At 51.1% G+C, this 24,921-nt stretch overlaps 1 protein-coding gene across 4 annotated transcripts in view; it reads right to left on the reverse strand.

The window, feature by feature from the left end:
- Positions 1-13,532: 13,532 nt before the first annotated feature.
- The window catches only part of GIT1 (GIT ArfGAP 1), a 47,508-nt gene continuing 36,119 nt past the window's right edge, over positions 13,533-24,921 (reverse strand). For 2 of the 4 annotated variants that reach the window (XM_053275047.1, XM_053275045.1), the window contains 11 exons: positions 22,736-22,833; positions 20,823-20,934; positions 20,583-20,716; positions 20,047-20,199; positions 18,704-18,952; positions 18,195-18,248; positions 17,938-18,024; positions 16,623-16,699; positions 15,900-16,082; positions 15,087-15,153; positions 13,533-14,419 (listed from right to left, as the gene is read on the reverse strand). In XM_053275047.1, coding sequence (XP_053131022.1) covers positions 14,207-14,419; positions 15,087-15,153; positions 15,900-16,082; positions 16,623-16,699; positions 17,938-18,024; positions 18,195-18,248; positions 18,704-18,952; positions 20,047-20,199; positions 20,583-20,716; positions 20,823-20,934; positions 22,736-22,833 — 1,427 coding nt within the window. In that variant the 3' untranslated portion in view covers positions 13,533-14,206. The remainder of the gene's footprint in view (positions 14,420-15,086; positions 15,154-15,899; positions 16,083-16,622; positions 16,700-17,937; positions 18,025-18,194; positions 18,249-18,703; positions 18,953-20,046; positions 20,200-20,582; positions 20,717-20,822; positions 20,935-22,735; positions 22,834-24,921) is intronic. The other 2 variants (XM_053275049.1, XM_053275046.1) reach the window with 1 other exon arrangement.

Here is a 24,921-nt window from a genome sequence, read left to right on the forward strand (position 1 = left end):
GTACCTTTGTCGCTTTGTACCTTTGTCGTTTTGTAACTTTGTCGCTTTGTAGCTTTGACTCCATCTAACTTTGTCGCTTTGAAACATTGTCGCTTTGTCGCTTTGTAACTTTGTCGCTTTGTAACTTTGTCGCTTTGTACCTTTGACTCTTTGTAACTTTGTCGCTTTGTCGCTTTGTCGCTTTGTCGCTTTGTCCCATCCACCGATTGACCCATTGCCCCTTTGACCCATTGCCCCTTTGACCCATTGCCCCTTTGTAACTTTGCCCCTTTGTCCCATCCACCCATTGCCCCTTTGTCGCTTTGTAACTTTGACTCTTTGTAACTTTGACTCTTTGTCCCATCCACCCATTGCCACTTTGTCGCTTTGTAACTTTGACTCTTTGTAACTTTTACTCTTTGTCTCATTGCCCCTTTGACCCATTGCCCCTTTGTCGCTTTGTAACTTTGACTCTTTGTAACTTTGTCGCTTTGTACCTTTGTCGTTTTGTAGCTTTGACTCCATCTAACTTTGTCGCTTTGTAACTTTGTCGCTTTGTAACTTTGCCGCATTGACCCATTGCCCCATTGCCCCTTTGTCGCTTTGTAACTTTGACTCTTTGTCCCATCCACCCATTGCCCCATTGACCCATTGCCCCTTTGTCGCTTTGTAACTTTGACTCTTTGTAACTTTGTCGCTTTGTACCTTTGTCGCTTTGTAACTTTGTCGCTTTGTAGCTTTGACTCCATCTAACTTTGTCGCTTTGAAACATTGTCGCTTTGTCGCTTTGTAACTTTGTCGCTTTGTAACTTTGTCGCTTTGTAACTTTGTCGCTTTGTAACTTTGCCCCATTGCCCCATTGCCCCATTGCCCCATTGACCCATTGCCCCTTTGTCGCATTGCACCTTTGACTCTTTGTAACTTTGTCGCTTTGTAACTTTGTCGCTTTGTAACTTTGACTCTTTGTCGCTTTGTCTCTTTGTCGCTTTGTCACTTTGTCCCATCCACCAATTGCCCCTTTGACCCATTGCCCCATTGCCCCTTTGTCGCGTTGTAACTTTGACTCTTTGTAACTTTGACTCTTTGTAACTTTGTAACTTTGTCCCATCCACCCATTGCCCCTTTGACCCATTGCCCCTTTGTCGCTTTGTAACTTTGACTCTTTGTAACTTTGACTTTTTGTAACTTTGTCGCTTTGTACCTTTGTCGTTTTGTAACTTTGTAGCTTTGTACCTTTGACTCTTTGTAACTTTGTCGCTTTGTCGCTTTGTCGCTTTGTCGCTTTGTCACTTTGTCACTTTGTCACTTTGTCCCATCCACCGATTGACCCATTGCCCCTTTGACCCATTGCCCCTTTGACCCATTGCCCCTTTGTAACTTTGACTCTTTGTAACTTTGACTCTTTGTGACTTTGTAACTTTGTCCCATCCACCCATTGCCCCTTTGACCCATTGCCCCTTTGACCCATTGCCCCTTTGTCGCTTTGTAACTTTGACTCTTTGTAACTTTGACTTTTTGTAACTTTGTCGCTTTGTACCTTTGTCGCTTTGTACCTTTGTCGTTTTGTAACTTTGTCGCTTTGTAGCTTTGACTCCATCTAACTTTGTCGCTTTGAAACATTGTCGCTTTGTCGCTTTGTAACTTTGTCGCTTTGTAACTTTGTCGCTTTGTACCTTTGACTCTTTGTAACTTTGTCGCTTTGTCGCTTTGTCGCTTTGTCCCATCCACCGATTGACCCATTGCCCCTTTGACCCATTGCCCCTTTGTAACTTTGACTCTTTGTAACTTTGCCCCTTTGTCCCATCCACCCATTGCCCCTTTGTCGCTTTGTAACTTTGACTCTTTGTAACTTTGACTCTTTGTCTCATTGCCCCTTTGACCCATTGCCCCTTTGTCGCTTTGTAACTTTGTCGCTTTGTACCTTTGTCGTTTTGTAGCTTTGACTCCATCTAACTTTGTCGCTTTGTAACTTTGTCGCTTTGTAACTTTGCCGCATTGACCCATTGCCCCATTGCCCCTTTGTCGCTTTGTAACTTTGACTCTTTGTCCCATCCACCCATTGCCCCATTGACCCATTGCCCCTTTGTCGCTTTGTAACTTTGACTCTTTGTAACTTTGTCGCTTTGTACCTTTGTCGCTTTGTAACTTTGTCGCTTTGTAGCTTTGACTCCATCTAACTTTGTCGCTTTGAAACATTGTCGCTTTGTCGCTTTGTAACTTTGTCGCTTTGTAACTTTGCCCCATTGCCCCATTGCCCCATTGACCCATTGCCCCTTTGTCGCATTGCACCTTTGACTCTTTGTAACTTTGTCGCTTTGTAACTTTGTCGCTTTGTAACTTTGACTCTTTGTCGCTTTGTCACTTTGTCGCTTTGTCACTTTGTCCCATCCACCAATTGCCCCTTTGACCCATTGCCCCATTGCCCCTTTGTCGCTTTGTAACTTTGACTCTTTGTAACTTTGACTCTTTGTAACTTTGTAACTTTGTCCCATCCACCCATTGCCCCTTTGACCCATTGCCCCTTTGTCGCTTTGTAACTTTGACTCTTTGTAACTTTGACTTTTTGTAACTTTGTCGCTTTGTACCTTTGTCGTTTTGTAACTTTGTAGCTTTGTACCTTTGACTCTTTGTAACTTTGTCGCTTTGTCGCTTTGTCGCTTTGTCACTTTGTCACTTTGTCACTTTGTCCCATCCACCGATTGACCCATTGCCCCTTTGACCCATTGCCCCTTTGACCCATTGCCCCTTTGTAACTTTGACTCTTTGTAACTTTGACTCTTTGTAACTTTGTAACTTTGTCCCATCCAACCATTGCCCCTTTGACCCATTGCCCCTTTGACCCATTGCCCCTTAGTCGCTTTGTAACTTTGACTCTTTGTAACTTTGACTTTTTGTAACTTTGTCGCTTTGTACCTTTGTCGCTTTGTACCTTTGTCGTTTTGTAACTTTGTCGCTTTGTAGCTTTGACTCCATCTAACTTTGTCGCTTTGAAACATTGTCGCTTTGTCGCTTTGTAACTTTGTCGCTTTGTAACTTTGTCGCTTTGTCGCTTTGTCGCTTTGTCCCATCCACCGATTGACCCATTGCCCCTTTGACCCATTGCCCCTTTGTAACTTTGACTCTTTGTAACTTTGCCCCTTTGTCCCATCCACCCATTGCCCCTTTGTCGCTTTGTAACTTTGACTCTTTGTAACTTTGACTCTTTGTCCCATCCACCCATTGCCCCTTTGTCGCTTTGTAACTTTTACTCTTTGTAACTTTGACTCTTTGTACCTTTGTCGTTTTGTAGCTTTGACTCCATCTAACTTTGTCGCTTTGTAACTTTGTCGCTTTGTAACTTTGCCGCATTGACCCATTGCCCCATTGCCCCTTTGTCGCTTTGTAACTTTGACTCTTTGTCCCATCCACCCATTGCCCCATTGACCCATTGCCCCTTTGTCGCTTTGTAACTTTGACTCTTTGTAACTTTGTCGCTTTGTACCTTTGTCGCTTTGTAACTTTGTCGCTTTGTAGCTTTGACTCCATCTAACTTTGTCGCTTTGAAACATTGTCGCTTTGTCGCTTTGTAACTTTGTCGCTTTGTAACTTTGTCGCTTTGTAACTTTGTCGCTTTGTAACTTTGCCCCATTGCCCCATTGCCCCATTGCCCCTTTGTCGCATTGCACCTTTGACTCTTTGTAACTTTGTAACTTTGTCCCATCCACCCATTGCCCCTTTGACCCATTGCCCCTTTGTCGCTTTGTAACTTTGACTCTTTGTAACTTTGACTTTTTGTAACTTTGTCGCTTTGTACCTTTGTCGTTTTGTAACTTTGTAGCTTTGACTCCATCTAACTTTGTCGCTTTGTACCTTTGTCGCTTTGTACCTTTGTCGTTTTGTAACTTTGTCGCTTTGTAGCTTTGACTCCATCTAACTTTGTCGCTTTGAAACATTGTCGCTTTGAAACATTGTCGCTTTGTCGCTTTGTAACTTTGTCGCTTTGTACCTTTGACTCTTTGTAACTTTGTCGCTTTGTCGCTTTGTCGCTTTGTCACTTTGTCGCTTTGTCACTTTGTCCCATCCACCGATTGACCCATTGCCCCTTTGACCCATTGCCCCTTTGTAACTTTGACTCTTTGTAACTTTGCCCCTTTGCCCCATCCACCCATTGCCCCTTTGTCGCTTTGTAACTTTGACTCTTTGTAACTTTGACTCTTTGTCCCATCCACCCATTGCCACTTTGTCGCTTTGTAACTTTGACTCTTTGTAACTTTGACTCTTTGTCCCATTGCCCCTTTGACCCATTGCCCCTTTGTCACTTTGTAACTTTGACTCTTTGTAACTTTGTCGCTTTGTACCTTTGTCGCTTTGTACCTTTGTCGCTTTGTAGCTTTGACTCCATCTAACTTTGTCGCTTTGTAACTTTGTCGCTTTGTAACTTTGCCGCATTGACCCATTGCCCCATTGCCCCTTTGTCGCTTTGTAACTTTGACTCTTTGTCCCATCCACCCATTGCCCCATTGCCCCATTGCCCCTTTGTCGCTTTGTAACTTTGACTCTTTGTAACTTTGTCGCTTTGTACCTTTGACTCTTTGTAACTTTGTAACTTTGTCCCATCCACCCATTGCCCCTTTGACCCATTGCCCCTTTGACCCATTGCCCCTTTGTCGCTTTGTAACTTTGACTCTTTGTAACTTTGACTTTTTGTAACTTTGTCGCTTTGTACCTTTGTCGTTTTGTAACTTTGTCGCTTTGTAGCTTTGACTCCATCTAACTTTGTCGCTTTGAAACATTGTCGCTTTGTCGCTTTGTAACTTTGTCGCTTTGTAACTTTGTCGCTTTGTACCTTTGACTCTTTGTAACTTTGTCGCTTTGTCGCTTTGTCGCTTTGTCACTTTGTCGCTTTGTCACTTTGTTCCATCCACCGATTGACCCATTGCCCCTTTGACCCATTGCCCCTTTGTAACTTTGACTCTTTGTAACTTTGCCCCTTTGTCCCATCCACCCATTGCCCCTTTGTCGCTTTGTAACTTTGACTCTTTGTAACTTTGACTCTTTGTCCCATCCACCCATTGCCACTTTGTCGCTTTGTAACTTTGACTCTTTGTAACTTTGACTCTTTGTCCCATTGCCCCTTTGACCCATTGCCCCTTTGTCACTTTGTAACTTTGACTCTTTGTAACTTTGTCGCTTTGTACCTTTGTCGCTTTGTACCTTTGTCGCTTTGTACCTTTGTCGTTTTGTAGCTTTGACTCCATCTAACTTTGTCGCTTTGTAACTTTGTCGCTTTGTAACTTTGCCGCATTGACCCATTGCCCCATTGCCCCTTTGTCGCTTTGTAACTTTGACTCTTTGTCCCATCCACCCATTGCCCCATTGACCCATTGCCCCTTTGTCGCTTTGTAACTTTGACTCTTTGTAACTTTGTCGCTTTGTACCTTTGTCGCTTTGTAACTTTGTCGCTTTGTAGCTTTGACTCCATCTAACTTTGTCGCTTTGAAACATTGTCGCTTTGTCGCTTTGTAACTTTGTCGCTTTGTAACTTTGTCGCTTTGTAACTTTGCCCCATTGCCCCATTGACCCATTGCCCCTTTGTCGCATTGCACCTTTGACTCTTTGTAACTTTGTCGCTTTGTAACTTTGTCGCTTTGTAACTTTGACTCTTTGTCACTTTGTCGCTTTGTCACTTTGTCGCTTTGTCACTTTGTCCCATCCACCAATTGACCCATTGCCCCTTTGACCCATTGCCCCATTGCCCCTTTGTCGCTTTGTAACTTTGACTCTTTGTAACTTTGACTCTTTGTAACTTTGTAACTTTGTCCCATCCACCCATTGCCCCTTTGACCCATTGCCCCTTTGACCCATTGCCCCTTTGTCGCTTTGTAACTTTGACTCTTTGTAACTTTGACTTTTTGTAACTTTGTCGCTTTGTACCTTTGTCGTTTTGTAACTTTGTCGCTTTGTAGCTTTGACTCCATCTAACTTTGTCGCTTTGAAACATTGTCGCTTTGTCGCTTTGTAACTTTGTCGCTTTGTAACTTTGTCGCTTTGTACCTTTGACTCTTTGTAACTTTGTCGCTTTGTCGCTTTGTCGCTTTGTCACTTTGTCGCTTTGTCACTTTGTCCCATCCACCGATTGACCCATTGCCCCTTTGACCCATTGCCCCTTTGTAACTTTGACTCTTTGTAACTTTGCCCCTTTGTCCCATCCACCCATTGCCCCTTTGTCGCTTTGTAACTTTGACTCTTTGTAACTTTGACTCTTTGTCCCATCCACCCATTGCCACTTTGTCGCTTTGTAACTTTGACTCTTTGTCCCATTGCCCCTTTGACCCATTGCCCCTTTGTCGCTTTGTAACTTTGACTCTTTGTAACTTTGTCGCTTTGTACCTTTGTCGCTTTGTACCTTTGTCGCTTTGTACCTTTGTCGCTTTGTACCTTTGTCGCTTTGAAACATTGTCGCTTTGTCGCTTTGTAACTTTGTCGCTTTGTAACTTTGACCCATTGCCCCTTTGTTGCTTTGTAACTTTGTCGCTTTGTAACTTTGACTCTTTGTAACTTTGTCGCTTTGTAACTTTGACTCTTTGTCACTTTGTCGCTTTGTCACTTTGTCCCATCCACCCATTGCCCCTTTGACCCATTGCCCCTTTTTTCGCTTTGTAACTTTGACTCTTTGTCCCATCCACCCATTGCCCCATTGACCCATTGCCCCTTTGTCGCTTTGTAACTTTGACTCTTTGTAACTTTGTCGCTTTGTACCTTTGTCGCTTTGTACCTTTGTCGCTTTGTAGCTTTGACTCCATCTAACTTTGTCGCTTTGAAACATTGTCGCTTTGTCGCTTTGTAACTTTGTCGCTTTGTAACTTTGTCGCTTTGTAACTTTGCCCCATTGCCCCATTGCCCCATTGACCCATTGCCCCTTTGTCGCATTGCACCTTTGACTCTTTGTAACTTTGTCGCTTTGTAACTTTGTCGCTTTGTAACTTTGACTCTTTGTCACTTTGTCACTTTGTCGCTTTGTCACTTTGTCCCATCCACCGATTGACCCATTGCCCCTTTGACCCATTGCCCCTTTGACCCATTGCCCCTTTGTAACTTTGACTCTTTGTAACTTTGACTCTTTGTAACTTTGTAACTTTGTCCCATCCACCCATTGCCCCTTTGACCCATTGCCCCTTTGACCCATTGCCCCTTTGTCGCTTTGTAACTTTGACTCTTTGTAACTTTGACTTTTTGTAACTTTGTCGCTTTGTACCTTTGTCGCTTTGTACCTTTGTCGTTTTGTAACTTTGTCGCTTTGTAGCTTTGACTCCATCTAACTTTGTCGCTTTGAAACATTGTCGCTTTGTCGCTTTGTCGCTTTGTAACTTTGTCGCTTTGTAACTTTGTCGCTTTGTACCTTTGACTCTTTGTAACTTTGTCGCTTTGTCGCTTTGTCGCTTTGTCCCATCCACCGATTGACCCATTGCCCCTTTGACCCATTGCCCCTTTGTAACTTTGACTCTTTGTAACTTTGCCCCTTTGTCCCATCCACCCATTGCCCCTTTGTCGCTTTGTAACTTTGACTCTTTGTAACTTTGACTCTTTGTCCCATCCACCCATTGCCACTTTGTCGCTTTGTAACTTTGACTCTTTGTAACTTTGACTCTTTGTCTCATTGCCCCTTTGACCCATTGCCCCTTTGTCGCTTTGTAACTTTGACTCTTTGTAACTTTGTCGCTTTGTACCTTTGTCGTTTTGTAGCTTTGACTCCATCTAACTTTGTCGCTTTGTAACTTTGTCGCTTTGTAACTTTGCCGCATTGACCCATTGCCCCATTGCCCCTTTGTCGCTTTGTAACTTTGACTCTTTGTCCCATCCACCCATTGCCCCATTGACCCATTGCCCCTTTGTCGCTTTGTAACTTTGACTCTTTGTAACTTTGTCGCTTTGTACCTTTGTCGCTTTGTAACTTTGTTGCTTTGTAGCTTTGACTCCATCTAACTTTGTCGCTTTGAAACATTGTCGCTTTGTCGCTTTGTAACTTTGTCGCTTTGTAACTTTGTCGCTTTGTAACTTTGTCGCTTTGTAACTTTGCCCCATTGCCCCATTGCCCCATTGCCCCATTGACCCATTGCCCCTTTGTCGCATTGCACCTTTGACTCTTTGTAACTTTGTCGCTTTGTAACTTTGTTGCTTTGTAACTTTGACTCTTTGTCGCTTTGTCACTTTGTCGCTTTGTCACTTTGTCCCATCCACCAATTGCCCCTTTGACCCATTGCCCCATTGCCCCTTTGTCGCTTTGTAACTTTGACTCTTTGTAACTTTGACTCTTTGTAACTTTGTAACTTTGTCCCATCCACCCATTGCCCCTTTGACCCATTGCCCCTTTGTCGCTTTGTAACTTTGACTCTTTGTAACTTTGACTTTTTGTAACTTTGTCGCTTTGTACCTTTGTCGCTTTGTACCTTTGTCGCTTTGTACCTTTGTCGCTTTGTAACTTTGTCGCTTTGTAGCTTTGACTCCATCTAACTTTGTCGCTTTGAAACATTGTCGCTTTGTCGCTTTGTAACTTTGTCGATTTGTAACTTTGTCGCTTTGTACCTTTGACTCTTTGTAACTTTGTCGCTTTGTCGCTTTGTCCCATCCACCCATTGACCCATTGCCCCTTTGACCCATTGCCCCTTTGTAACTTTGACTCTTTGTAACTTTGCCCCTTTGTCCCATCCACCCATTGCCCCTTTGTCGCTTTGTAACTTTGACTCTTTGTAACTTTGACTCTTTGTACCTTTGTCGTTTTGTAGCTTTGACTCCATCTAACTTTGTCGCTTTGTAACTTTGTCGCTTTGTAACTTTGCCGCATTGACCCATTGCCCCATTGCCCCTTTGTCGCTTTGTAACTTTGACTCTTTGTCCCATCCACCCATTGCCCCATTGACCCATTGCCGCTTTGTAACTTTGACTCTTTGTAACTTTGTCGCTTTGTAACTTTGACTCCATCTAACTTTGTCGCTTTGAAACATTGTCGCTTTGTCGCTTTGTAACTTTGTCGCTTTGTAACTTTGTCGCTTTGTAACTTTGCCCCATTGCCCCATTGACCCATTGCCCCTTTGTCGCATTGCACCTTTGACTCTTTGTAACTTTGACTCTTTGTAACTTTGTAACTTTGTCCCATCCACCCATTGCCCCTTTGACCCATTGCCCCTTTGACCCATTGCCCCTTTGTCGCTTTGTAACTTTGACTCTTTGTAACTTTGACTTTTTGTAACTTTGTCACTTTGTACCTTTGTCGCTTTGTACCTTTGTCGCTTTGTACCTTTGTCGCTTTGTAACTTTGTCGCTTTGTAGCTTTGACTCCATCTAACTTTGTCGCTTTGAAACATTGTCGCTTTGTCGCTTTGTAACTTTGTCGCTTTGTAACTTTGTCGCTTTGTACCTTTGACTCTTTGTAACTTTGTCGCTTTGTCGCTTTGTCCCATCCACCGATTGACCCATTGCCCCTTTGACCCATTGCCCCTTTGTAACTTTGACTCTTTGTAACTTTGCCCCTTTGTCCCATCCACCCATTGCCCCTTTGTCGCTTTGTAACTTTGACTCTTTGTAACTTTGACTCTTTGTACCTTTGTCGTTTTGTAGCTTTGACTCCATCTAACTTTGTCGCTTTGTAACTTTGTCGCTTTGTAACTTTGCCGCATTGACCCATTGCCCCATTGCCCCTTTGTCGCTTTGTAACTTTGACTCTTTGTCCCATCCACCCATTGCCCCATTGACCCATTGCCGCTTTGTAACTTTGACTCTTTGTAACTTTGTCGCTTTGTACCTTTGTCGCTTTGTAACTTTGACTCCATCTAACTTTGTCGCTTTGAAACATTGTCGCTTTGTCGCTTTGTAACTTTGTCGCTTTGTAACTTTGTCGCTTTGTAACTTTGCCCCATTGCCCCATTGACCCATTGCCCGTTTGTCGCATTGCACCTTTGACTCTTTGTAACTTTGTCGCTTTGTAACTTTGACTCTTTGTCGCTTTGTCACTTTGTCGCTTTGTCACTTTGTCCCATCCACCAATTGCCCCATTGCCCCTTTGACTCTTTGTAACTTTGTAACTTTGTCCCATCCACCCATTGCCCCTTTGACCCATTGCCCCTTTGTCGCTTTGTAACTTTGACTCTTTGTAACTTTGACTTTTTGTAACTTTGTCGCTTTGTACCTTTGTCGTTTTGTAACTTTGTAGCTTTGACTCCATCTAACTTTGTCGCTTTGAAACATTGTCGCTTTGTCGCTTTGTAACTTTGTGGCTTCGTAACTTTGTCGCTTTGTAACTTTGTCGCTTTGTAACTTTGTCGCTTTGTCCCATCCACCGATTGACCCATTGCCCCTTTGACCCATTGCCCCTTTGTAACTTTGACTCTTTGTAACTTTGCCCCTTTGTCCCATCCACCCATTGCCCCTTTGTCGCTTTGTAACTTTGACTCTTTGTAACTTTGACTCTTTGTCCCATCCACCCATTGCCACTTTGTCGCTTTGTAACTTTGACTCTTTGTCCCATTGCCCCTTTGCCCCTTTGTCGCTTTGTAACTTTGACTCTTTGTAACTTTGTCGCTTTGTACCTTTGTCGCTTTGTACCTTTGACTCCATCTAACTTTGTCGCTTTGTAACTTTGCCGCATTGACCCATTGCCCCTTTGTCGCTTTGTAACTTTGACTTTGTCCCATCCACCCATTGCCCCATTGCCCCTTTGACTCTTTTCAACTTTGACTCTTTTCAACTTTGACTCTTTGTCGCTTTGTACCTTTGTCGCTTTGTACCTTTGTCCCATCCACCCATTTCCCCTTTGACCCAATGCCCCTTTGACCCAATGCCCCTTTGACCCATTGCCCCTTTGACCCATTGCCCCTTTGTCACTTTGTCACTTTGTCCCATCCACCCATTGCCCCTTTGTAACTTTGACTCTTTGTCCCATCCACCCATTGCCCCATTGCCCCATTGCCCCTTTGACCCATTGCCCCTTTGTCTCTTTGTCCCATCCACCCATTGCCCCATTGCCCTTTTGACTCTTTGTAACTTTGACTCTTTGTAACTTTGTAATTTTGTAACTTTGTCCCATCCACCCATTGCCCCTTTGACCCATTGCCCCTTTGACTCTTTGTAACTTTGACTCTTTGTCCCATCCACCCATTGCCCCTTTGTCGCTTTGTAACTTTGTCGCTTTGTACCTTTGTCCCATCCACCCATTGCCCCTTTGACCCAATGCCCCTTTGTTGCTTTGTAACTTTGACACTTTGTCGCTTTGTCACATCCACCCTTTGTCGCTTTGTAACGTTGCCCCTTTGACCCGTTGCCCCTTTGACCCATTGCCCCTTTGACCCATTGCCCCTTTGACCCATTGCCCCTTTGACCCATTGCCCCTTTGACCCGTTGCCCCTTTGACCCGTTGCCCCTTTGACCCGTTGCCCCTTTGACCCTTTGTAACTTTGTCGCTTTTTACCTAAGGTAAAAAGCGACAAAGGGGCAATGGGTCAAAGGGGCAATGGGTGGATGGGACAAAGTTCCAAAGCGACAAAAGTAGATAAAGTCAAAGTTACAAAGCGACAAAGTTACAAAGCGACAAAGGTAGAAAGAGTCAAAGATACAAAGGTACAAAGCGACAAAGTTAGATGGAGTCAAAGGTACAAAGCGACAAAGGTAGAAAGAGTCAAAGATACAAAGGTACAAAGCGACAAAGTTAGATGGAGTCAAAGGTACAAAGCGACAAAGGTACAAAGCGACAAAGGGGCAATGTGTCAAAGGGGCAATGGGTGGATGGGTGGATGGGAAAAAGTTCCAAGCGACAAAGGTACATAGCGACAAAGGGGCAATGGGTCAAAGGGGCAATGCGTGGATGGGTGGATTGGACAAAGTTACAAAGCGACAAAGGTACAAAGCGACAAAGCGGCAATGGGTCAAAGGGGGAATGGGTGGATGGGACAAAGTTACAAAGCAACAAAGTTACAAAGCGACAAAGGTAGATGGTGTCAAAGAGTCAAAGTTGCAAAGCGACAAAGTTGCAAAGCGACAAAGTTGCAAAGCGACAAAGTTGCAAAGCGACAAAGTTGCAAAGCGACAAAGTTGCAAAGCGACAAAGTTGCAAAGCGACAAAGTTAGATGGAGTCAAAGGTACAAAGCGACAAAGGGGCACTGGGTCAAAGGGGCACTGGGTGGATCGGTGGATGGGAGAAAGTTACAAAGTTACAAAGGTACAAAGGTACAAAGGTACAAAGGTACAAAGGTACAAAGGGGCAAAGGGGCAAAGGGGCAAAGGTACAAAGGGGCAAAGGGGCAAAGGGGCAAAGGGGCAAAGGGGCAAAGGGGCAAAGGGGCAAAGGGGCAAAGGGGCAAAGGGGCAAAGGGGCAAAGGGGCAAAGGGGCAAAGGGGCAAAGGGGCAAAGGGGCAAAGGGGCAAAGGGGCAAAGGGGCAAAGGGGCAAAGGGGCGATGGGTGGATGGGACAAAGTTTCAAAGCGACAAAGGGGCAATGGGTGGATCGGTGGATGGGACAAAGTTACCAAGCGACAAAGTTACCAAGTGACAAAGTTACAAAACGACAAAGGTACAAAACGACAAAGGTACAAAACGACAAAGGTACACAGCGACAGAGGTACCAAAGCGACAAAGGGGCAATGGGTCAAAGGGTTAATCGGTGGATGGGACAAAGGTACAAAGCGAGAAAGGTACAAAGCGACAAAGGCTTTGTACATTTGTCGCTTTGTACCTTTCTAGTAAAAAGCTAGAAAGCGACAAAGGTACAAAGCAACAAAGGTACAAAGCAACAAAGGTACAAAGCGTCAAAGTTACAGTGGGTGGATGGGAGGATGGGACAAAGGTACAAAGCGACCAAGGTTACAAAGCGACCAAGGTTACAAAGGGGCAATGGGTCAAAGGGGCAATGGGTCACTCTTGGTTCACTCAGACAAAGGTACGAAGAGACAAAGGTACAACGGGTGGAAATGGTTCACTCTTTGTACCTTTGACTGTTTCTACCTTTGACTCTTTCTACGTTTCACCCATCCACCCTTTGTACCTTGGATTTCATGTGGGGTATGAATCGCTAGTTACTGACCATAATAGAGTCCATTCATTCATTCTGGAGCTCAAGTGAGCTTTTGAGTTCAACAGACTACCTGAGGAACAGAGCAAGCTGCCTACCACCAAATCAGACCCGACTGGCAGCTGCTTCTCCGAAGCTGCAGGGAGGAGATGCTGCCAGGTAGGGAACCTGGGACCTTCTGCATGCCAAGCGGCACCGCCCCGTGAGGGGAATACAGTGCTCACATGTGGCATGTCCCGTTCAAATGCAAACCAGGGCAGATCCTGCTTAGCCAAGGGGACAAGTCATGTTTGCTGCCACAAGCGCAGCCCTCCTCCTCCCATTTAAGGAGATCCAGTGATAAAATATAAAAATTAAACTTGAGCGCAGCCACACACAAACCTGGGATCTTGTTCCAGCTAAGAGCCAGGAAGACCTGGGCAGGGAGGAGAGGACACTAACCTGTCAGACAGTTCCGGAGAGAGGCTCCACCCGGGGATTTTGTTCTCAAAAAGACAGACTGCCGTGGGACGGAATTGCTCTCGGATGCTCACATCTTTATTTCATACAAATGTACAGGACGCACAAGACTTCCGAGGTGCCACCGCCCCCAGCCCAGTTAGCAGCCCCCAGCTCCACAAGTCTGGGGGGCAGTGAGAAGAGAAGGCCCCACCATGAACGGCCAAGGTGTGTGCCAATGCTAGCAAGCAGACCCCTGCCCCACAGCAAAGGAACAGATGGGGGTCTTTCGGTAGAGGTGGGGAGTGGAAGAGGTGGCGTGTGCCAGGGAGGGTCCTGTGCCAATAGCTGCAGCACCTAGATGTTGCTATTCCAGTGTCAACACTATTGAGGAGGCAGGGGGGAGGGTCAGGAGATAAATACATTGGGTGCTTATATGCGCAGTGGGGGCGGGGGGGGGCACATACTTACAGTTCCACACCCACACACACTCTATATATATGGATGGGGAGGGAGGAGGAGGAGCAGGGCCTGAGATGGGCTCCCTCTCCTCTGGGGGTCAGGACGGGAATATGTACACAAGAGTCCACTGCACAGGCACCCCACGCCACTCCGTGCACCCCAGGTTGTGCCCCAATCATTTACAGTCACGAGATGCACCACGTTGCCAGCCCCACGGCCGGAGCTGGGTGGGCCCAGGACACTTCCAGGCGCCTGCAGGATCCCAGTTGGGGGGTGGGAGGGCCGTGATTCACTGCTTCTTCTCCCGGGTGGTGATGGTGACCAGCTGCTTGGCGGCCTTGGCAATGTCGTAGGCACACTGGATGACCTGCTGCGTCAGGAGCTGGTAGTCCACCGCTGCGCCCGGCTCGGGGGGCACGGTCTTGCGGCACTCGCTCTGCAGCCGGTAGGCGCTGGCGTTCAGCAGCCGGAGGGAGCTGCGCACCGTCTCCAGTGCGGGCTTCTGCAGGGAGGAAAGAACAAGCACATCCCAGATGAGAGGAAGCCACCCGGCAGCGGGACACGAGCACAGGAGGCTCCTCAGGGTGGCCGGACTACAACTCCCATCAGCCCCAGTGGCAAGGGGGGATGCCAGTCGTCGTCCTGCACGGGGGACGCCGTTCCCCTCAAATTTGCCCGCTCTTGAAAGGCCCCCAAGAAGAGGGTGCCTGCTGCTTCTCTGTGTGATCTGGAGCTGCCTCCACGAAGGGCGGGTCATTCTGCGGCAGCAGGCATGAGAGGATCATCAGAGGAGGCTGCCTGTTGCTTCTCGGCATGCCCCGATGACTGGAGAAACACAGGGGGAGGGGGCTAGCTAACTGTTCAGACAGAGTGAAGGGCGGTGGTCAATTCTTTTGAAGGCAGCTTGAAATCGTCCCATGGCGGCTGGGGATGATGGGAGTGGTAGTCCAACATCTGGGGGCCCGAGTTTGAGGAGCCCTGCTTTCAAAGTTTGGGTGTTGGTACCAGCTGGGCTCTGACGTACAGCTGGCCAAGAGATGTGCATAAACAGCTGATCCAAACCAAACCAAAGGCACACACCCCACAATCGCAACCCCCCCACCCCCACATCCTGGCTTCGTCTGCAGCCCCCACATGTCTGGAGAAAAGGCAGCCACCCGCTCGCCTACCTTGGGGAACAGCGAGGCCATTTCGGTGACGGCAGCATGGATCTTCTCCGAACAGGGGACGAAGCTGCTGGGGTCAGAGAGACAGAATGAGACTTGGAGGCGGGATGGGACCAGCGTCCCCTCTCACAGGGGCTCCAACTCCCAGAACCCCCACTGCAGCTGGGAATCCCCGATCGAGGGGACACTGGATGGGACCCCTCCGCAGTGCTCATGTCCTGCTTCAAGGCAAGGCCGATGAGACCCCAATCCCGGCCTTTTCAGAACTTCTCCTAGCAGGGGCACGCACTTCACACTCACACCAAGAAAGGTGTTAACTCCACAGTGAAGCCGGAGAAGCCCCGCCTCCTGAGGAAGCCACTTCAGACAGCAACTCCAGCAGGACTGCAGCGGCCAGCCTCCTCGGAGGGCAGGAAATTGTGCTGCCCTTCCGCCTTGGGGACAGCATCCAGGGGCCGAATGATGCCCCTTTCGCCAGTGGCGAGGGCTGGAAGGAAGCAGGGCCAGGCCAATGCAGGAAGGGAACAGACCTCAATCACAATTTCCTCCCTGGCACACCAGCCGTCCTCTCAAGCCACCGCACGTGGGACACCTTCACCAACGCACAGCTGCGGAATCCCGGCCCTGCAACCCACCCACTTCTCTTCAACAGACTGCAGGGGACGCCAAACCGCTCTCAAATGGCCACCGTCTCCAGTCCTCCAGTGCCACCGATTCTGCAGGCTAGAGAGTCCCCCCTCCCCGTACTGCCGTGTTCTTCCTCTTCCACACAGGGCCTGCAAGCAGGGTGTGGGGCTGGAAGGGATCCATCCTGACCTGTCGTGCTTGAACTCCTGGGCGGCTCGGAGGAGCTCCTGGATGTTCTTGGTGACCTGCTCCGTCTTGAGGATGACATCCTCTGTGCTGGGCAGGCCTGGGTCCAGATCCCCTTCTAGTGACTCCGGGTCCGGGTGCAGGTCGTCGTCCTTGCCGAGGTCCAGGAAGCGTTTCCCATCCATGCTAGGAGAGGAGAGGAGAGGAGAGATGGCATGGGGCTCCTCAGGCTGGCACTGCCCTCCTGAATCCACTCCAGAGCCATGCAGGGAAATGCAGCTCTCAGAGAATTCTCAGGTCTTCAAGGAAAGAAGCTGGTGGCACTCCAGGCTCCTCGTAGCAACACAGGAAGCTGCCTTCTAGCTCAGCATTGTCTACCCAGACCGGCAGCGGCTTCTCCAAGGTTGCAGGCCAGAGTCTCTCTCAGCCCGGGATTTGAACCGGGATTGAACTCTTCCCAGGACAGCCCCATCCCCAAAGGGGGGAAGCTCTTAACAGTGCCCCAAATGAACCAAACACAGGGGAAGCCATGCAAAGCTGCCCAATTTATGCAGATCACAGAGCTCTAACTTCTCCCAGCGCAGAATCCAGCTTGTCCAAAGCAGCATTGTAGTGGAATGCCTCGGAAGCTCCCGTATGCCGTGTCCCCATCACGCCATCACGGACCGCTCCTCCTTCTTAGCAGCCCTGCCCACCTCCCCCAGCCGCTGTGCAGCAGCCCCTCACCTGAGGGGCAGATCCCCTGCCTGCGTGTTGTCGTAGTCACTGTCTGTGCCACTGCCGTGCCGGTCCAGCTTCCCCGACTAGAAGAGGACACACACAGGTATGAGTCCAGCTGGAGAGACCTAGTGAGGGGAGACGGTGGCCACCCCAACCCTCCTTCCTTCAAAGCCACTGCCAGGATCGTCCTTCTGTTATCACTGCGGGATCCCAACTAGTGCCCACAGTTAGCAACACAGGAAGCTGCCGTCTGAGTCAGACCCTTGGTCCAGCTAGCTCAGGACTGTCAACACTGCCTGGCAGCAGCTCTCCCAAGGTTTCAGGCAGTCTCTCCCAGCCCTACCTGGAGATGCTGCCAGGGAGGGAAATGGGGACCTTCTGCATGCAAAGCAGATGCTCTGCCACTGAGCAAAGGCCCCACCCCCTAAGAAGACTATCCTATTGTGCTCACACAGTCACCCACCCAAAAGCAAACCAAGGCAGACCCTGCTTAGCAAAGGGGACCGTTCATGCTCACTAACACAAACTCCTCCCCCGACAAGACTAGTTCTGAGGTCAGGGCAGTGTTTTTCCATCCCTGAATGGGGAAAGGCACGCTGCCCTTTTAAGCCAGAAAGGCTGGCTTGGGGAGTATGCACGAGTGCGAATCACTTGCCCTCAGGAGGAGCATGAATGTGCTTCTTAACTGGCAAGTGGCAAGGCCAGAACAGGGACTCAAACAGGGTCAGAGTAGCCAATAACAATAACAATAATAATCATTATCATCATCATCATCCATATTTTTATACCACCAGAGATGTACATCTGCCAGCAGCCTCCAGGTCTGCCTTGTCTCTGTGCACCAGCAGTGACTGAAAGGTCCCAAGTGCAGCTCTGGACGCATCTGAACTATCAGTGCCCAATCAGAACTCCTTTGTGGGAAAGTACTCTGGGCTGTGGGGGGGGGTTAAAATTGATTTCTTGGAGCGCACTAGCGAACCCCAGCGTTTGAGAATCAACGGGAGAAGGGTTTTCAAGTCTGCTGGGGCCAGCTCCCAGCAATCTCAAGAAACCAAGGCCTAATTTCTACTCGATAATTCCTACATTCCTGGAAGGGGAGAACACATCCTATTGACCCAAATCCAAGACTCGGTTTTTCTCAAGTTCTGGGATGTGAGACGCCTCAAGGTTTCCCAATACAGATCTTGCCGGGATTTGTTAAGGGGGCGGTCTTAAAAAGCCAGAGTCGTCTTCCATGCGGGTAAATGCGACCAGCTCCTAGGCCCTCCCATCCCGAACACACCCCATCTCCACCCCCTCCACCAGCAAGGTGCCCACTCACCATGTGGCGTCCGCTCTCCGCTGGGCCCGACAGGAGTGGAGAAGACGGGGGGAAAGGCATCGAGGAGATGGAGCCCCCCTTCCGGATCTGAAAGGCCAGGGGAGGGGAAGTCAGGGCTTAGACACACACACATCTATACACACATGCAGGAGCCCCATGGGGTGGGGCTCTCCCAAAGGCCAGAGACTGCTTGGCAGAAGCTGGGGTGGAACGAGGAGGAGACCCACCCAGGAGACCCACCCCAGAATTCCACTTACTCTGTACACACTGGCCGGATTGTGCATGGAGTACAGCATCTCATCATCCACCTCCTGGACGGGACAGGAACAAGATGTCCGAGTGAGTGACACCGGGGGGCACTCCCCCCACTCCCAACTGCCCAGAGCACCGCAGCTACTCTCCCACACCCCACGAGGCCTCCCTCGGCTTTGACCTGGCGCCCAGGACTCTCCATCTCCCTCCTAATAGAACTGTAGAGAGGAGAGAGGTTCCTAGAGACCATCTAGTCCAGCCCCTGCTCAGTGCCCCCACCCAGCCCTCTGGGCAGGACCTTCATTTCATTTTCCTAACCCCCCCCCCCCCGGAGGTGGCTCACAAGGAGACCCAGCCTATCGCAGTTTCAGATCATGCACCTGTTGAAATGGCTCTATGTTTCGATCACTGTTCTCAAGCTTCAGTTAGGGGGCATATGAATACATCCTTTGCTTAACAATTCCCAGTTTGACAAGCAGACCAAGCCACCGGATGCAGGCCCCCCAGCACTCACCCCCGGGTGGAAGGGCTGCAGACGGCCCACCAGGTCGTCCATCGGCTGCTGCCCAAAGGGTTTGAGCACACCGGTGCCCGGCTCGTACATGGAGACAGCGTGGCGGTCGCGGCGGTGGGCCCCGGTGGCCGTGGGAGCCATGTGGCTGTGGTCAGGACGCTCGCTAGGAGGAGGCGCCGCCGCCACCACCGGGTGGACGGGCCCAGCCTGCTGGCGGATCTGCAGGTTCTCCGACTGCAGCTTGTGTATCTTGAAGCGCAGAGGGAGGAGGGCTCGTGCGGTGATCAGGAGCGAGGATCTTTCCGGCCCAGCATCGGTTTCCAACCACCCACCAAAGAGGCTGCCCGATACCGAGTCAGACCATGGCTCCAGCTAGCTCAGTGTGGTCTACCCTAGATCTTTCCCAGCCCTCTCTGGAGGCGCTGCCAGGAACAGAAGCTGGGACTTCCCACATACAAATCAGCTGCTCTTCCACTGAGCTGCGGCCCCATCCCCTAAGGAGAACCCCTGACAGCGCTCACATGTAGTTGCCCATCCAAATGCAAACCAAGGCAGACCTTGTTTAGCAGAGGGTCTGCTGGTCGGCAAGACCAGCTCTCCTCCTCAGCTGGAGGACTCAGGCAGGGGGGTGACAGGGCCACCCCCCTCCGGTTTCTCCCTGGCCCCAATCCCACCCCTTCATCTCCCTCCTACATACAACTATCGAGCTGGGAGGGGTCTTAGCAGTCTTCTGGTCCAGCCCCCTACTTAGTGTCCCCCCCCCCGCCCCATCTTCATCTGCCTCATCCTCCCCTAACCCCTCCTTGTGGAGTTTCTCTTCTACATACTGGAAAGTTCCTAGCACACTGCTGACGATTTAGAATATTGACCGCCTCCTGGATACCCCCAGACACTCCGCCAGATTCAAGACTGTCTTGCAGTAGTGCAGAAACAGCACAAAGGGACTCTAGATTCGCCGAACACAGCACACAAGCCCACTAGAGATCCGCATTGCCCAAACCTGCCCAAAATGTCCTAGCCAAAAGGGCTGTTGGACAGCGGAACAGCCTGCCTCATGCAGTGGTGGGCGAGTTCTCGTCCTCTGGAGGTCTCCAAACAGAGGCGGCTGGTCGGCCAGCGGTGAGGGGGTGCTGCTGCAAAGACCTGCACTAGAAGATTCCCGAGGCCCCTTCCAACTCAGACATGCTAGGAGTCTATGAAACCTCTGAGGAAGGCACACCCCCAAAAGGTTTGCTTGCGGAGCCATAAGCGCCGCCCCCCCTCTCTGCGCCTCTGCATGAGCAACGCCCAGCACGGCCCTGGGTTCGAATCCCTACCAGGGGACGGCACCCTCAGCCACGCACCTCTCTCTGCAGCCGCCGCAACTCGTCGCTCAGGCTGTTGTTCACCTTCATGAGTTGCTGGACCTTGGCTTCGGAGGCGGCCAGTGCCTTCTTCACCTCCAGGTACTCCTGGAGCGTGATGGGCCCATCGGAGAGGTCCGAGGAGTCCATGCTCTGGGGCGGGGGGGAGGAGAAAGCTGGTGAGGGCAGGCCCGGCCGGGGCCAACAAGAACCGACCAGGGCGAGAGGCGAAGCCAACAGTGCCACTACGAGGAGGACCCACAAAGGAGGGAACCCGGCACCAACGGGACATGAACGCTCATTCACAGAGCCCTCACTAGGAAGTCCCGAATCGCCAGTCCTGATCTGCATTAACCGCTAGGGTGGCACGCTGTGGACCGGCAGAGGCTTGGAAGCTGGTGACTTGGGGGGCCAAAAAAGACCAAGTTACGCTCTGAATGGGCCAATTCCAATGTAAGGTTTGGCTGCAATGCTTGAATCATCTTTGGGAGGACAGCGATGCCCGACCGCCCCCCCCGTTGCCCAGGAAGGCTCACCCGAGCGCGGTTATTGCGGGCGGCGTTGGCGCTGCGCAGGGGCTCCTGGTCCGTGTCCTCGTCCGAGGCGACGCTGTCGTAATCGTGCTGGTCGTCGAGGTCGCTTGGGCCGTGCAGGGAAGAGTCCAGGGCCTCTGTGGCAAGGGTGGCATCGTTACGAAGGAGCAAGCGGCTGGCAGCAAACCAGCCTGTGACAGTGGGGCCACCCCACGCCCGCCACCCCTCTCGCCTGCGCCTCACCTGTGGGGCTGGCCAACCCTTTGCCCTGCTGCCGGCGCTTGGCCTCGCTCAAGATGTCGATGATGAGGGTGGCAAATTCCCGGGCGTTGAAGCGGGCCAGTTTCTGCCGCCCCTAGCAGAGAGAAGAGGGACGCTGCCTTTTGCGGGGAGACTAGAGGCTCAGAAGGGGCAACCCTCGCAACTGCTGTTGGACTGCAACTCCTATCATCCCCAGCCACAGTGGCCAACAGGGACGATAGGAGCTGTAGTCCAACACCACTTGGAGGGCCAGAGTTGCTCAGCCCTTCTCTACAGCCAGCTCCAAGATTTCTTCTGAATGCCAAGGCCCTCTGAGGTCTGAGGCAAGTTAAAAGGCAAGAGAGCCTCTGAGCATGTGCTGAATGACACCCCCTCAGATTAAGGCAGGAGTACTGGGGGCCAAGACTCTTGGGTTCAGCATTTAGTAACATAGGGCAGTGATTCCCAGATGTGGCTGGACTACAACTGCCATCATCCCCAGCCACGATGGCCAAAGGATGATGGGATCTGTAGTCCAACCACATCTGGAGACGCAGAGGTTGGGTCCCTGGGGAACCCTGCTAACTGGGCAAATAGGCACCTTTTTAAAAAGTGGCGGTTCTCTTTATTGAGCAGGAGGAGAGCAACCAGCCCTCTCCATCCCCAGCACAGCCTCCCTGCAGGGGTTGTTGCTGGTCTCTATCTTGCATTTCTTTTAAGATTGCAAGCCCTTTGGGGACAGGGAGTCATTTTATTCATTTATTAATTCATATCTCTGCAAACCCATTTGGGAACCCTGGTTGAAAGGCAGTCTATAAAAGTCCATAGTATTTGTATTTGGGGATCCCCAAACATAGTGGGCACCTCAAAAGTAGACAAATGACCTTAAAACGGTGGTACATATGCTGGTAACCTCTAGGCTTGACTACTGTAATGCACTCTATGTGGGGCTGCCTTTGTACGTAGTTCGGGAACTACAATCGGTACAGAATGCAGCAACCAGATTGGTCTCTGGCAGTATTCCCTGCAACAGGGATTCCCAGATGTTGTTGACTGCAACTCCCAGAATCCCCAGCTGCAATGGCTTTTGCTTGGGGATTCTGGGAGTTGTAGTCAACAACATCTGGGAATCCCTGTTACAGGGGACACTGGTCTCTGGGTTTACCTGAAGGGACCATACAACACTAATTCTAAAAGAACTACAGTGACTGCCGATAGGTTTCCAAACTAAATGCAAAATGCTGGTTATTTCCAATAAGGCCCTTAGCGGCTTAGGCCCCGGGTACTTAAGAGAGCGCCTTCTCCGTCATGAATGAACCCTGTCGCCTACTAAGAGCAACAGGAGAGGTCCGGTTATGGTTGCCGCTCACTCGTTTGCTGGCAACTGGGGACCGGGCCTTCTCCGTGGCTGCCCCCGGGCTCTGGAAGGCGCTCCCTGCTGAAATAAGAGCATCTCCTTCTCTGCTTGTTTTTAGGAGGACCCCGACAACATACCTGTTTCCCCAGGCTTTTAACTGAAATTTAAATTTTTAATTTTAATGTCTTTATCTACTGTGAGTTTTATCTGTTTCTATGACTTTTCAAATGTTTTCAACATTTAATAATCTGTGCACTGCCTAGCAATTTCCATACTAGGTGGTACAGAAATACAGGAAGGAAAAAGTAGATCTTCCTCCAGCACGCTCACCCAGGTCCAAGCCTCCAAGCAGGCAAGAGCGGAAAGAAACGTTCCTCTGAGTGCGTGCAGAATATCCACACCCCACAACCAGACTGCCCTAATGAAGGCCCCAGGACCTCCCGGCTAGGAGATGCAGGTTCCAGGATAAGAGGCCGCGCCCACCACCATTCTCCGGCCCCCCCCCCACGTAGAGACGCAAAGAGGGTAGCCATTAAGGGGTGGGGGGAGCCCCTGTCACCTGATTGCGCGTGGCCGAGTATTCGGGGTTTACTGGCAGGAAAGGCACCGCGCTGCGCTCCGTCACCAGCGTGCTGTGGTTCTGGGTCGTAAGCCAGACTTTTCCGGGAGGGAGAAGAAGCAAGAAAGACATTGATCGTCAGATGTGGCCCCCCCCCCCGCCCCCGCACCCGTTCCTGGAGCTGTCTCGGATTTCCTCCCGTGCCACAGAAGGGGGGAAAGAGGCCCATAATCAGAGATCTCCCTGGAAGAAAGGCCTTGGCCGGAAAAGATGGAAGAACCTGACCTGAGGAGCTAGACAGCTGCCTGCTACAGAGTCCGCCCCCCCGCCCCGGTCCTTGGAGAGCTGCAGTCTGGCAGCAGCTCTCCAAGGGTGCAGGCAGGAGTCTTGCCCTCGTCTTTGCACACGTCCCCGCCTGGCCCCAGCCCAGCTCGCTCTGGGCGCACCCTCACCACTCCACACAGATCAACCCTCCCCTTTCGGGGAGAGAGAACTGGGGAGCAAGCAGCAGCCCAGCGACTCCGGGGGGTGATGCGGCCAGAGCGCGGGCCCCACACGGAGCTCCTGCAAAGCAGCCCCCAAAGCCAAGCAGAGCACAGCCCCAGCTGCAGAAGCCGCCTGGCCCCCTCTTCCGCCCACCTTCATTTCAAACCCCCCCCCCTTACCAAGGGCCGAACTGCCAAGCAAACTTCCCGAGGAGTGGCGTTGGGTGCCTCCCGTGCAGGAGGCCGGCCCTGGCGCGCTCTGCTGCCGGCCAGGAATGGGGGGGGGGAGAGACGCGGGGGGGGAGCCGCTGCTGTCCCCCCACCCCGCTGAGCACTCCCCCTCCCTTGGAGAAGAGCGGCTGGAGGGGCTGCTATGTTGCTGCCGCCGCTGCCGCCAGGCTCAGCATCTTGGCTCAAGATGGGCCCCTCCTTCCGACGCGCCCCCCCCCGCAGGGAGCTGCCTTGGCATGACTCAGCCTGGGCCGGCCCGGCTGGGCACCCGCCAAGCAGATGAACGGCCCAGCTGGGGCCCAGCCGAGCAGGGAGGGGAAGCCAGCACGGCTCCCTCCTCTCCCGGCTGCCGCGCCCGCTGACATTTCGCCCAAGACGGGATTCGTACGGCTGGGTTGCTCCCCCGCCACAGCCCCCCAGAGATCCAAGAACAGGCTATGGGGGGGAGACTCCCCCCTCCCCTTTTAGCATCACAGCCCCCTCCGAGGTAGGCCAGCTTGGAAGGGAGCAGCCGGGCCGAGGCTGACGGCCGAGCAGGGATCTGAACTCAGGCCGGTTGCTCCGTTGTGCTGGCTCATCCTCAGACCCTGGACTACAGCCCCCCCAACGGCCGAAGCGGCGAGAGCAAGAGAGGACGCGCTCAGCAACGCAGCCTGTGCCTGCATGCCTGGACTTGATTGCTAGCTCGTCCCGGGGTGTGTGTGTGGGGCGGGGGGAGTCAGCCTCCGGAGCCTGCCCTCCCCTGCCCCAGTCACCAGCCTCCAACTGGGGCCTGGCAGTCTGGTGTCAGGTGGGTGGAGAGCTGGGTGGCAACAGAGGATTCGGGGAGCAATTCTGGACTCCCGTCTCGAGTCAGCTGAGAATCAGAAGAGAGGGAGATGCTGAAAACCCAAGAGGGGGAGCTTCCGAGCATCACTCCCAGCCCACCCAGAGCGGCAGCGGCTGTGGATTCTCTGCCATGTGGCAGTGGGGAGGGAGAGGAGAAGGGGCAGGAGAGAGCCCTTGTGGCCTGGGGCCAGAGAGCCTCTTTCCATCGGACCACACCAGCTGGGTGCCGTTTCAGGGCCATGCCTGTAGGAGAGCTGGCCCTGTGGTAGCAAGCACAGATGGTCCCCTTTGCTAAGCAGGGTCAGCCCTGGTTGGCATTTGGATGGGAGACTTGATGTGCGAGCACTGGGGATGGGGTCCCTCTGGGAAGAGCACCTGTGGGCTTGCCTGCAGAAGGTTCCAAGTTCCCTCCCTGGCAGCATCTCCAAATAGGGCTGAGAGAGACCTTGAAGAAGCTGCTGCCAGTCTGGGCAGACCATACTGAGCGAGAGGGACCAAGGGTCTGACTCAGGAGACGGCAGCTTCCTATGTACCAGAAACGAGGGCAAAGAGCAGATTTAGAGAGCAGCTAAACTCTCCGGCTTCTTCCGTGCTCCAAAGCTAGCAGTGCCACACAGCAGCTCAAGTGAGTTCCAGTGAGCC

This window comes from Hemicordylus capensis, chromosome 12, assembly GCF_027244095.1.
Source record: "Hemicordylus capensis ecotype Gifberg chromosome 12, rHemCap1.1.pri, whole genome shotgun sequence".
NCBI lineage: Eukaryota > Metazoa > Chordata > Lepidosauria > Squamata > Cordylidae > Hemicordylus > Hemicordylus capensis.